General features: G+C 36.6%; 1 protein-coding gene and 1 long non-coding RNA gene across 2 annotated transcripts in view; both read right to left on the bottom strand.

The window, feature by feature from the left end:
* The window catches only part of LOC149481985 (uncharacterized), a 191,832-nt gene that overhangs the window by 153,356 nt on the left and 23,859 nt on the right, over nucleotides 1-14,617 (bottom strand). The gene's annotated exons all lie outside the window — the stretch shown is intronic.
* On the bottom strand, nucleotides 145-13,670 carry LOC149481987 (mitochondrial disaggregase-like). The gene is made up of 6 exons (XM_089704277.1): nucleotides 13,208-13,670; nucleotides 12,531-12,582; nucleotides 10,525-11,440; nucleotides 9,730-9,907; nucleotides 5,541-5,808; nucleotides 145-1,113 (listed from the first exon to the last, which is right to left on the bottom strand). The coding sequence occupies exons 1-6, from the start codon at nucleotides 13,416-13,418 to the stop codon at nucleotides 912-914; spliced, it is 1,827 nt and encodes a 608-aa protein (XP_089560403.1). The 5' UTR covers nucleotides 13,419-13,670; the 3' UTR covers nucleotides 145-911.

The raw sequence follows: 14,617 nt of genomic DNA, 5'->3' as shown, positions 1-14,617 counted from the left end.
TGCTATCCGCTTTCCTTCTCTTTAACATGTAAATGATACTTTATCAAATGATTGAACATATCATTAAAATAATTTAGTTTCAAGTAAACACAGCTACAGGTATAAAACACAAGATAAATAAAGGAAGAAAATAAAACACGATATTAGAAATTTACTATTTATTTTTAGAATATTTAATCATTATTTGGATCACATTTGGTTTCAATAATTGCCCATGTCTAATATTTACAAACAATTTCAAAGCTTGATAAAACTACTTTTTTAAATCTTCTAATATTCTATGAATATAGCGCACAAGCTTGCACGATCGAAGCAATGCTTATAAATTAAAATAATCACAGCTCTGAACACAGTTTAGCTATGTATCTAATTTGTACAATGTTCGAACTTCAGGCGGGGATGAGATTTCTGTAACCTAGAGCGTGTAGCAGTTTCTAGAGCACGCCTCCATCTTTACAGAGCGCTCCACATTCACTTGAGCGCGCAACTAGTCCCTACAGAGCGCTCTACAATCTCTAAAGCGCTCTACCATCCTTTCAGAATGCTCTCCATTCACTAGAGCACGCTACCATCCCTACAGAGCGCTCTACAGGCCCTATAAAGCGCTCTTCGTTCGCTAGAGCACGCTACCATCCCTACAGAGCGCTCTACAGGCCCTATAAAGCGCTCTTCATTCACTAGAGCACGCTACCATCCCTACAGAGCGCTCTACAGGCCCTATAAAGCGCTCTTCGTTCGCTAGAGCACGCTACCATCCCTACAGTGCGCTCTACAGGCCCTATAAAGCGCTCTTCATTCACTAGAGCACGCTACCATCCCTACAGAGCGCTCTACAGGCCCTATAAAGCGCTCTTCGTTCGCTAGAGCACGCTACCATCCCTACAGTGCGCTCTCCACTCGCGACGCGCGTGCTACAGCGCGCCCAGGTCGAGCGGCGTGTAGTCGCTGGCGTGCGGCGCGCGCACCGCGAGCGTCACGCGGCCCGCCGCCTCGTGCAGCAGCACGGACGCGCCGCGGCCCAGCGCGCCGCGCTCGGCCGCCAGCGCGATCAGGTTCACCACGCGCCGCTCCACCTCGTGCTTGATGGAGCGCGCGCCGTAGTGCACGTCGTACCTGCACATCATTTTATTGTTCATCATTATATTAATAAAAAAAAAATTATATTTTGTGTTTTTTTTGGTTTGCAACTGGACACACTTATTATAAAAATATAACTCAATAAGAAATCTTTTTTCTAATATTTAAACAAGTTACATCTGACAAAGAAACTCATACTTGACCCTCACACGTTACACTCACGTGACACTCACACGTGACACACGTGACCCACGTGACTCTGACAAGTGACGGACGAACTAGCCCTAAGCTAGATTTAAACTAGTATGTAAGACAACAGCTAAGCAGCCCTTTTCCATTGTACATCAAAATATTCAAGGCTTGGCTAGCAAATTATTAGAAATAGAATTATTTTTAAATCATAATAGTATAAAAATATTTTGTGTAACAGAACATTGGCTTAAACAATGTCAGTTGTTATTAAATATTGATAATTATAAATTAAAAAGTATATACTATAGGGCACATGCTATTCATGGAGGTTCTCTTATTTTTGTACACAATAGTGTTAAATGCAAAGAACGAACTGACATTGTAAGTCTTTCTGTAGAACGCACCATTGAACTGTCCTGTGTTGAGCTTGAGCGTTATATTATTGTTTGCGTATACAGACCTCCTTCCAGTGACTATAATATGTTTGAGACAGTCATGGAAGAAACATTAAAGCGTTTAGGCAGGAGTAAAAAGAAGGTAATAGTATGTGGTGATTTTAATATTGATTTACTTTCACACACACAGACGGCAACACGAATAGTTAATTTGTTTCACTCATTTAATCTGTATAAAGTTTTTGATGAACCCACACGAATTACACCTACTTCTGCAACTTGTATTGATAATATATACTGTGATTGCAACTGTCTAGAAAAAAATATCCTCAATATACTGACTTCAGATCACTGTGGCCAGAAAGTAGTTTTGGAATGGGATTGCATACCTAAGTTTAAAAGAATTAATGTTAGGCCTATAACTAAAAAAGGCATTGATAAATTTAGAGATAATATTAATAATAAACTGCCTAACCTGAATGATCAATCCTTTTATAATAATCCTTGTGAAATGTTTACAAATCTTTTTAATTTAGTTCATAATGAGTTTAAAAAAATATTTAAAGTTAAATCTTTAAGTATCACCAAGGATTTACCATTTAGTCAATGGGCAACACCTAGTATACACAGATGCAGGAACATTCTATATGAGTTATATGGCATGAAGCAATATAACAAAGACTTGTCATTCCATAATTATGTTAGAAATTATTCAAAAACTTTTAAAAAAGTTTGTTTCACTGCCAAGTGTCTATATGTCAGAGATAAAATACGCAACTCTGATAACAAAGTTAAAACTGTTTGGACAATTATTAATGGTGAAATGGGCAAAAGCCGGACAAATAGTACCATAAAACTTGTAAATGCTGGCAGGGTAATTGACAAAAGTGCTGATGTTGCGCTTGCTTTTGAAGATTTCTTTAGTAGTGTCCCTGTTAGTATTACTAAAAAATTAAATTCATCATCAGTGCTTGCGGAGTCCTATTTGAGGGACCATGTTGCGGAGTGTAATGTATTATTTGAATTGCGACATGTGACTGCAGATGAAATTGTTAAAACTTTTAAAACATTAAACTTAAAAAAAACATGTGATCTCTGGGGAATGTCTGTGAATTTAGTAAATAATATTATAGAAAACATTGCCAACCATTTAGCGTTTATATTTAATCAATGTTGTGACTGTGGTATATTCCCTGATTTATTAAAGTTTAGTAAAGTTATTCCTTTATTCAAAAGCGGTGACCAAGAAGACTGTAATAACTATAGGCCTATTTCTATTTTACCAACTTTGAGCAAAGTCTTCGAGAAATTGATTTTAAGCCAATTATGTAGTCATTTTGTTTCAAATGGTTTACTGCACGCCAAACAGTTTGGTTTTACAAGGGGGCGCTCTACCACTGATGCTGGAATAGCTCTTTTGTCACATATATATAAAGCATGGGAAAATTCAAAGAATGCTTTGGGGATATTCTGCGACCTTTCTAAGGCTTTCGACTGTGTAGAACATTCCACTCTATTACGGAAACTAAATTTTTATGGTATCAAAGGTTTATCTCAGGACCTCATAGCTTCATATCTTCAGAACAGGGTACAGACCGTTGTTGTTAATGGAGAGAAATCTTGCGGTGCGCCGATTAACATTGGTGTTCCGCAGGGATCTATCTTAGGACCGTTTTTGTTCTTAGTGTATATTAATGACCTACCTTATTATTTGCAGGATATGTGTGAAATAGTACTGTTTGCAGATGATACCTCATTAATATTTAATGTGGATAGATATGACACAAATGTTGACGAAGTAAACTCTGCTCTTTTACGCATATCTAATTGGTTTAATGCTAATAATTTATTATTGAATGCAAAAAAAACAAATTGTGTAGAGTTTATCCTTCCAAATGTAAAAAAGGTCAAAAGGGATATCATTTTAAACGGGGAGGTATTATACCCTGTCGAGTCTACTGTTTTTCTTGGTTTGACACTAGATGAGAAGCTACAATGGGGGACCCATGTTGCCACCACCGCTGCTAAGCTCAGCTCAGCTGCATATGCAGTTCGAAGAATAAGGCATCTCACCGATGAAGATACGGCTAGATTGGTTTATTTTAGTTACTTTCATAGCATAATGTCCTATGGAATTCTACTATGGGGCAGGGCTGCAGATATAGAAACTATATTTATATTACAGAAAAGAGCCATACGCTCTATATATAATTTACGTGCTCGGGACTCACTAAGAGATCTCTTTAAGAATATTGGTATCCTCACTGTACCATCACAGTATATATTTAATAATGTTTTACATGTACACAAAAACGCGGACTTACACACAAAAGTAGGAGATAGACACTGTTATGGCACAAGGAATAGAAATAAAATTGAAATGCCATTTTATAGGTTAGCTAAAGTTAAAAATTCATTTATGGGCCAAGGTATACGTTTTTACAATAGAATTCCTCATAGTATTAAAGAGTTTAGTAGTGTTAAATTTAAAACTTATTTAAAAAATGTATTAGTTCAGAGAGCCTACTACAGCATTAAGGAATATATGGAAGATGAAAATCCATGGAGGGTTGTCGCGTAAGAATAACAGGACAGTTCTTTGGCATATTATGATAATATATAATATTATGTAGTTAGATGTAAGTAACATGTAATGTAAAATTATATTGTATATGGACATGACTTTAAAAGAGCAACTATGGAGTTTCTTGCCGGTTCTTCTCCATAGATACTGCTTTCCGAATCGGTGGTAAATTTAAAGAATGTAATGACGATTCAAAAGTGCTTCTGGAAGAAGTCTAATTGAATAAATAAATGTTTGAGTTTGAGTTTGAGTTTGAGTGACTCACGTGACACACGTGACTCTCACACGTGCCTCACGTGACACTCACATGTGACTCTCACACGTGACTCACGTAACACACATATCACACTCACACGTGACTCTCACACGGGACACACACGTGACAAACGTGACTCTCACACGTGACACACTTGACACTTACTCGTGAAACACGTGACTCACACGTGAAACACGTGACTCTAACACGTGAAACACATGACTCACACGTGAAACACGTGACTTCCACACGTGAATCACGTGACACTTACACGTGACACACGTGACTTTCACACGTGACACACGTGACACTAACACGTGACTCTCATACGTGACACACGTGACTCTCACACGTGACACACGTGACACTAACACGTGACACACGTGACACACGTGACACTAACACGTGACACACGTGACACTAACACGTGACACACGTGACTCTCACACGAGACAATAACACGTGACACTAACACGTGAAACACACGTGACACTCAGACGCGACACAGTTCGTAGCTAGAAACTATGCAATATATTCTATTTCGTGGTTAAGTAGATGTAGTTACAAGGTAAATTAATATTAAATTTATTAAATATTTATGTTCTTTCGACATAAAATAGTTGTAACGTAAGCAACAAGGGACGTCAGAGTGACACGTGTGTCACACGTGACACACGTGACACTCACACGCGACACTCGCACGTGACACACAAGACTCCAACACGTGACACACGTGACTCCAACACGTGACACCCGTGACACTCACACGTGACACACGTGACTTTCATGTGTGTTATATTATAACACTCAATTTAATTGAAACCCTCCAGTTGTTGTCAATTATAGACTATAAAAATTTTAGTTGAAAATGCACTTTATAATATTCGTAAAAACACGTTTAACGACGTGGCTGAATGTAAGCCACGCCTTTGCCTATAAAATAGTGAAGTATCGACACGACCCATCGCTAACACGAAATGTCATAGAAATCAATGTTCGCACTTTGTGCTCTACAAGAGTAGACCGGCGCACTCACCCGTCGGCCAGCGCGCCGAGCACGCCGCCCTCCCAGCGCAGCTCCACGCTGTGCCGCTCGCGCGCCTTGTCGGCCCAGCGCGCCAGCTCGAGCTGCACCAGCGTGAGCAGCTCCTGGCGCGAGAACGGCAGGAAGTACACGATCTCGTTGATGCGCCCGAGGAACTCGTCGCGCCCGAAGTGCCGCTTCAGGATCGGCCGCACCACGCTGTCCTTGAACTGCCGCGACACCTCCAGCGACTGCTCCGGCAGCTCGTCTTCGCGTATTGCTGAATAAATTAAACATTTTTAGTTTTAAATAATTTGGTTCGAACATATTAAACAACAAAAATTCAGCTTTTCAAACTTAAACTCTGACTTTTATTCATTCACCTGTTTCAACTTCAATATCGCCTAATTTATTCGAGTTTCTGTGAATGTTGAGTTCATATTTAATTGTTGTGTATAATAATTTATAAAAAGATGCTTATGTAACAACTGTTGATGACCTTTCTTAATAAATAACTCCGTAAATTACTGGACTTTTTTGCAAATGATATGCTAAATCATTATACTGAAAACAAAAAGGGACCTAAAACGGATCCCTGAGGAACACCAATCTTAATCGATGCACCGCGAGATCTCTCAACATTAACAAGAACGATTTGTATCCCATTCTGAAGGTAGGATAAGCAATAAAGTTATGGACAAATCTTTTTGAGTCGTGGTAAGGTTGTTTAGTGTTTACTTAAGGAAGAGAGGAATGTTCTACTCAGTCAAATGCTTTGGACAGGTCACAATTGTGTCAACTTTAAATACAATGTTAAAATAACTCTCAAGTGGACTTATTTTTTTTGAAGCATGTTAAATTGTTATAGGTAAACCAGAATCTGATGGCAATTAGGGAAATCAAAATTTTGAGTGTGCAACCCTAGGGAAAATGGACTGAACGATCTTGATACTGCTTATTTTTTATTTTGTCCTCAATATCATTACTCACATTACATAAGTGGACAATACTGTACTTAATAATGAGATATCCACTTAATATTATGTAGGTACATACTTACATGACGTATAATATACAATTATACAAATTACTTTTATACAGGTAATACATATTAATATTTACACATACCTATATTTGTATATTCATTACCAGTATGCCATGTGAAAATATCGATATAAGTAATGAATTATCGTTACTTATATCGATATTTTACATTAGTAGATCAAAACTGCTTATAATTTTTTTTAAATAAAATAAAAATAAAATAAAATTATGTTTATTTTCGTAAGTATTAACAGACACACATTATAAAATTGACTTGGACAGCTTGGACTTGACGAATAGCCGTATTGGAAACTCCTGTAATAAGTTTTCATAAAATTATATTCTAATCAACAAACAATATTATAGTTACCTACATATAATATTTTTTAATTTATAGTATCAAAACGGGTAAGTCCAATTTACCAATAAAATCTTCAAAATTGAAAATTGTGATGTGTTTGACCCTTCTTCATCGAATGTTTTTCTATACACATTATAAACAACACCTCTTGCTTGTGATCGCAGCGGCTTTTTCGACATTTTCGAAGATTTTTTAGACAAAATCCTAAAAATTATTCATCAACTGCAAAAAAGACAAATAATTTGACATCCAATTTGATAGTTGTCAAATAAGTTGCCACATAAAAATCTTTTATTTCTTAAATATAAATATGCCATCAGATTCTGGTAGACCTTTACAACTCATTAATAGACTGGGGTAGAAACCTTCAAAAATAATAAAAAGATAAAAAAAATCACAGTCGGATGAAAACCATTAGAAAAGGAGGGGAATATGATGAAAATAAAAGGAAAAATAAATTACGGTCAATCCGAGTTCGGGAAGTGGGAGGGGGGAGCTTTTAAGAGAAAAAAAATTATTTCTCTCGATTTCCGACAAAATTACAAGTCCTACGGAAAAAGTTTAATCGCAAAGTTGTAGGTAATTAAAAGTTCTACAACTTTTGTATTCACAATTTTTTCAGATAACCTCAAACTTTAGGTGAAAAATTCAAAAAACCAAGTTTTTGGTTTTTTATTTTTATCTACTTCAAAATTTATTTTTTTGGTGGAAACTTAGTTTATTATGTCTCAAATACACTGTAATTTATTTGATTGAAAATATTTATTTTTTTCGCCTTATTTTGAATTAATACCAAAAAAACAACCTAATTTTCAATCGAAAAGTCACCCGTCAAAATATCAGCTTTTTTCAAAAACTTGGGGAGCCTTTTATTCATTGAAATCTCTACTTTCATATGATGCAAAAAAAAATAAACACCACCATAGTAAATATTCTCAGGAAATGTATACAAACAGTGTGATAATGAGCTTTTACTAAATCAGGCACACTTCTCGAACTCTATATCTTCTCTTGTATCGGCTTTTCGGTAATATTTCAAAAGAAAAAAAAATATCTGTTCTAAGTATAATATTTTACAGCATATTCAAAAGCAAAATGATGTCGATAAAAACATTTCAGGTAGTTTGAAAAGTGTGCCTGATTTAGTAAATGCTCTTTTTCACACTGTTTGTATGCAGCGTCTTTCCAAACTATACAAGGCCAGTACGCAACGGTGTGAAACTAATCACGTATAGTTTGGAAATAACTTTTTTACAAAGTTCTTTCAATCTATACAACAGCAGTACGCAAATACTCGCGTATACTTTGTAGTGAAGTAAGTAAGAATAGCGCTCCAAAATATACAGCGCTAGTACGCATGCGGACTAATCGTGTATATTTCGGAGTAAGCGCGGCGTCATTCCATTGCTCGCGTTTATATTATTGTATTGCTGTTTTGAAATCTATTATTAAAATGCATGTGTATTGTGTATATAATGTTGCGTACTGATCGTATATTTTTTGTATCGAGGATGCTTGTGTCTTCGTTCCCGAATATACTGCACGACTTACAATTGACAATAGTGCTAAAATATAAGAATCTAATAAGTCCAGAAGAAGACGGTTGCGAGGCGACTATTTTTGTGTAGTTAAAAAAAATACGAACCTAACCTCGCCCATAGGTAACCATTATATCTGTTACCTATTTATTTTTGTAAGCTTACCTAATAATATTTTATTCCATATTTTACTGAATCAATCAAGAAGAATAAAAGTAGATAGATAAAATAAAGTAGATAGCTGTACAAGTCTTTGATTGCCTATATATTTATTATTTCGCTCAAGCGTAAGTGGTGTAGTAGCTATATTTAGTTATACATATTTTGCGTACTGATCGTGTATAGTTTGAAACGAAGAAGCAAGCATCCGCGTTACAAAGTATACACGATCAGTACGCAAAATTCGTGTATATTTTGTAATAACAAACTTAAAAACAGCATTACAAAGTATACACGAGCAGTTTCCTATGGTTGCGTTCTGGCTATGTATAGTTTGGAAATACGCTTGTATGCATTTCCTGAGAACATTTACTATGGTGGTGTTTGTTTTTTTTACACCATATGAAAGAAGAGATTTCAATGAATAAAAAGCTCCCCAAGTTTTTGAAAAAAGCTGATATTTTGACGGGTGACTTTTCGATTGAAAATTAGGTTGTTTTTTTTGGTATTAATTCAAAATAAGGCGAAACAAATAAATATTTTCAATCAAATAAATTACAGTGTATTTGGGACATAATAAAAGTAAGTTTCCACCAAATTTCATAGAAAAAAAAAAAAATTTGAAGTAGATAAAAATAAAAGCCATAAACTTGGTTTTTTGAATTTTTCACCTAAATTTTGAGGTTATGTGAAAAAATTGTAAATACAAAAGTTGTAGAACTTTTTATCATCTACAACATTGCCAATGAACTTTCTTCCGTAGGACATGTAGTTTTGTCGAAAATCGAGAGAGACCATTTTTTTCTCATAAAAGCTCCCCCCTCCCACTTCCCTAACTCGGATTGACCGTAATTTATTTTTCCTTTTATTTTCATCATATTCCCCTCCTTTTGTAATGGGTTTCATCCGACTGCGATTTTTTTTTGTTTCAAAAATTATCTACTCTAGTCTATAAGGATAATAACAATACAACTAAAAATAAATATTTAAAATGACAAATGCTAAGATTGAAAAATCGCACTTTTTCTTTTATCGATAAATCCTAACAGACAAAAAGCAATATCCCAATTAGTAAACCTATAAGCAAGTGTACACATACGCGTGGTGGGCTCGCCGGCGGCGGCGCGCGCGCGGGCCCGCTGGCGGTGCAGCGCGTCCTGCTCGCGGCGCAGCTGCAGCCCGTACTGCGCGATCTCGTCCGCCGCCAGGTTCGACGTCATCACGAAGATCGCGTTCTTGCACTCGATCAGCTTGCCCTTGCCGTCCGTTAACCGACCCTGTTCAATAGTATATATTCAGAAACTTACTTGGAAAATAATGTGAACTTGGCAACCGACTTTTGAAAAGATCGCATATTTTGTGTTCATTTTAAAGATTTCGATATGTGGTAAGTAAGAAATTGCAAAAATTATTTTCTACCGGTTGTTTCTTATAGATTAATGTTTATAGTTGATTATAGTGCATTTTTTTTCGTTTGTAGTTGAGCAGGAAAAACATTAAAAAATATGTATTTACATTCTGAGCAATTTTATTTTCTACACAAAACTAATTCTGAAAATGGTCCTAGAGGTTTGTAGTGGAAAAATATTCGTTCCAGAAATTGATTTCATGCAAATCGATTGAATTTTTTGTTTTAATTGAATTGATTTAATTGAAAAATCTATTTTCAAAACATTTTTTCTCAATAACTTCCGATGTCAAGATTTTTTACGATTACTACAAATGTTAAACATGATTGATAAATAGTCTTGGAGGTTTGTACTGGAAAAAAATTCGTTTGTAGTTAGCCAGAAAATGATTGAATGCAGATTCCACCATAGTAATTTTTTTAAATTAAACTATTGGAATTAAATACTACATATAGAATAAGATAAAATATCCTTAAAATACTTACTTCATCGAAAAGTTGCAGCAGCACAGTGAGGACATCAGGATGAGCTTTATCCACCTCATCGAATAGAACAACGGCATCAGCTCTTCGCGCCAGGGCCCTTGTCAGCTGGCCGCCCTCCTCGTGCCCCACGTAGCCGGGCGGCGCGCCGATCAGCTTGGCCACCTCGTGCTTCTCCTGGTACTCCGACATGTCCAGCCGGATGAACGCCGCCGGGTCGTCGCGGTGCATGTACCTCGCTAGCTGTTTCGCTAACTCCGTTTTACCTATGCCCGAACTTCCCAGAAACAGAAACACGAGCGGGTGGTCCTCGTCCGCCCAACCGTTCTCTTTTCGCCTGACTGCCGCGGCGACCGTTTCGATGGCGGCTTGCTGGCCCACTATGAACTGTTTGAGTCGTTGCTCGAGAGGGAATCTACGGCGTTCTTCTGCAGCGGCGGCGGCTGCAGCCTCCTCCCAGCGCCGCGCATGTTCCACTATGACGTCACGCGTAGGTGACGGATCTCTCGCGTAGTGCAGTGCCCGTCTTCCTGCATGGTCGCGCACCGTAGGGTCGGCGCCCGCTTCGAGTAACGCTTTAGCGGACCCAGTAGAATCAGCCAAAGCGGCGTAATGTAGTGCCGTCCAGCCGAGGAAAGACGCCCGCGCGTTCATTGATCCACAAAATTCATCCTCACGCTTTTGAAGAATTTCCAATGGATGCAAGCCACTCGCGGCTGCTGCGGCTGAAGCTCCTGCATATTTTTCCCTTAAATCCGGCCGTGCGCCAAGTTGGAGTAGCTCTTTAACTGCCGCTGGATGGTCATTGGCGGCGGCCGCCATGAGCGCCGTCCAGCCCAAGGAGTGCCGGCGATCGGCCGGCCCTTCTGTACTGTCGCCACCAGAATCCATACCATTATCTTTTGCAGCTGTTATTTGTCTGTAATTTTTCATAAAAAATTACATTTGCAGATTCAAATTTACTAATATGTAGACATTACTGTTCGTATTTTTTTGTGTTCATTCGTTTCGATATGAAGTAGTAAGTAGTAACACTCGTTTGGTTTATATTTACACCAAAAAAAAATTATAGGCAAGTACCAAACAAATTTAAGGTTGTTTTTTTTTTTTTATTCATGAATAGGTAAACATTTGGCCGCTGTTTCACCTGATGGTAAGTGACAACGCGTCCTAGGTTGGAACATGTTTACCTAGAAGGTGCCTATTCACATTTGCTTTAAATTTGGATAGATTGTAAGAAGGTGGAAAAACTGTATTCGGTAGAGAGTTCCAGTCCTTAGATGTTCGCAAGAGAAATGATGACGTGAATCGCTTTGTGCGAATTTTAGGGATGTCTACAACATAAGGATGGAAATCTGCTCGGCGTCTGGTTGTTCGATGGTGAAAAGGTGATGCCGGTATCAAGTTATGTAACTCCTCGGCACATTCACCAAAGAATATTCTATAAAATACCGACAAACTGGCAACCTTACGACGATGCTCGAGGCAGGTCAATTTAGAATTGACCAATACGTCATTGTTAATAAGCCTTTTCGCTCGTTTTTCGATTGAATCAAGTGCTGACAGTTGGTAATTGATGTTTCTTATAGATAAACGTTAAAGTGCAATTTTTTTTCTTTGCTATTGAGCAGAAAATAAAATAATTTAAAGCAATTTTATTTTCTACACAACACTATTTCAGAAGGGAATATGATTACTAAACACGTTAAAAATTACTGATAAATTGTCCTAGAAGCAAAGTATTTGTTTGTAGTTAACCAGAAAATGATTGAATGCGGTTAATGGAAGAAATCATTTTTTTTTTTATTTCAATTTCCGATTTGAAGTTTTTATGGTTTCTACCAACGTTAAAAATGATTGAAAAATGGTCCTAGAGTCTTGTACAAGTAAAAATCTTTCAAATGAACACAAAAAATGTGAGTAAAAAATTCATATTTTTTGTTACAACTTTTGAGTTGGGTGCCATGTTTACATAGCAAAAAAGAGTTTTCAAAAAAACTTTAACTTACTTGTGCAGTTCAGCAACATTTCCAACTTGTGCAGCTTTGAAAAATTTCTTTTCTGAAAGTAAAACAAAAAATTTTAGGCCATCTCATTTTGTAATCACTATAATAATAGAAGGTACATTTTCAGCATTTGTACCTTTATTTCATTTAAACAATATTTAATTTTTATTATTCAATATAAACAAATAATCTTTTTTTAGATTCAGATTTGAGATTCTATCATAAAAGCATGTATTTCAGTTTTATAAACTATTTATACATTTAAGATTATTATTTTATTGGTCATGATACTTATATTTTAAAAGAAAATAACCAACTAATGACTGAATTAATATATGAAAATAATGAATTACCATATAAATTTATAAAGAATAGAAAAACATTCGATCACGAGGCGGGACTCGAACCCGCATCCTTTCGCGCCATTCCGGGGCGGATGCCTGACCAATTCAGCCACTCGTGACCCGCCAGAGCAATCAAATTCGAAAACGCCAGAGCAACTGAAAGAATAGAATAAATTCGATTGCTCTGGCGGGTCACGAGTGGCTGAATGGGTCAGGCATCCGCCCCGGAATGGCGCGAAAGGATGCGGGTTCGAGTCATGCCTCGTGATCGAAAATTTTTTTTCTATTATTTATAAATTTACATTTACATTTGAATGAAATTTACAAATGAATTACCATTATAAATGTGATTGGCGGCAAGCAATGCTAGACCCAACGATGCAGCACCGAATGCATAGCTCCCTCTCTCCCTCTTATTGGAATTATCCTGTGTTCCTTGCGACGGCTTGCTCAGAGCGACAACTCGTCGCAGTGGCACTGCGACCAGCCGGGACGTGCCGGGCGCAGCCCGCAGTACTCGTGCTGCTGAAGATCTCACTGATGCCATAACACTGCTTGTATTTAAATACCAAATCTACTGTTCAGTGTTCAGTTTTGTCGAATTTAAACGGAACATAATGGCATAGTGTTTCACTTTTTTATGGCTTTATTTTTATTGCGTCATTTTTAATGAATTTACATCATTATAATATACCGAGTCCTGAAAATTGAAATGTTAGTGGAAGGATCAAAAAGTGGAAATTTGATGGAAATTGGAATGAAAAAAATAGGTACGGCTCACAGATGTTTCAGATGTTTGTCATCTGTCAACTCCATGTCAACTCTCTGTCAATTTCAGTTGTCAAATTTTAAAGGTCGTGGTGAGTGGCGATAGAAAAGGCATGACGACAGTATCCATAAATGATCGTATTAGTGTTTTTAAGGGAAAATGTACAATAAATAAATTCAATATAGTGACTTAGAAATCTTAAAACCATTAAGATTAATGAGATTATCAATAAAATAAAACATTGAAATTCTGCAGTTAGCCATTTTGACTAAAACACGCGTGACGTCACGCTTAAGTAAACAACTCGCGTCAGATGTGTTTTGTTGTTATGAATATGTTGAGAATACGCATTTTTATTTATTTTCTATTGTTTCACGTATGCTTTATCGACTCAGAATAGAAATACAATTGCGAATTCACGAATACGTGGTTCGGGGTTCTCCGCACCAACTTTATACAATCATTTCTTATTATTTCTCGCTTGAAATAATTACTAACACATTTTTGAGCATTATTTTTATGTGGATTCATACTGCAATACTGCACACCACTCATAAACTTTGAAATTCGTTTCTATAACACATATTAAATAAAGACTTTTTTAATTTTCTTCGCAATGCGTACAAATAATTACGTATTTACCAAAGTTTGACGTCACGCCTACGCCATGACACCTGCGAGCTGTTTTGGCACAGATATTAAATATTTCTTGAAAAATGGCTTTAATCTTCGTTAAATTTAAGTATATTACCGAAATATAGGGTTTTTCTTGTATAGTAAACGTATACACACATTATGGAAGAGGATTTCAAAATCTTTCGTCATGCCTAATAAAATATAATAAATAATAAATAATATGATAATGCTTTTCGGCTGTTACAATTTTGCAATAATACGAAACCGAAAAGTGATAGGATTAGTTATTTAACTGGCTTTACCCAATTTAAAATTTATTTCACATAATCTTAGATTACAAA

Source organism: Colias philodice, chromosome 15 (assembly GCF_061535455.1).
Source record: "Colias philodice isolate Cphi_HAF_F1 chromosome 15, ilColPhil1 Martin Lab GWU primary, whole genome shotgun sequence".
Classification (NCBI taxonomy): Eukaryota; Metazoa; Arthropoda; class Insecta; order Lepidoptera; family Pieridae; genus Colias; species Colias philodice.
The sequence above is the reverse complement of the archived record's forward strand: the minus strand, read 5'-3'. Positions and strand labels throughout refer to the sequence as shown.

Coding starts and splice junctions, on each gene's coding strand:
- LOC149481987 (XM_089704277.1), bottom strand. CDS start 13,418: ATGGCATCAGTGAGATCTTCAGCAGCACGAGTACTGCGGGCTGCGCCC. Junction 12,583..13,207: donor CGCCAATCACATTTATAATG/GTAATTCATTTG, acceptor TTTTACTTTCAG/AAAAGAAATTTTTCAAAGCT. Junction 1,114..5,540: donor CTCGGCGCGCTGGCCGACGG/GTGAGTGCGCCG, acceptor AATGATGTGCAG/GTACGACGTGCACTACGGCG.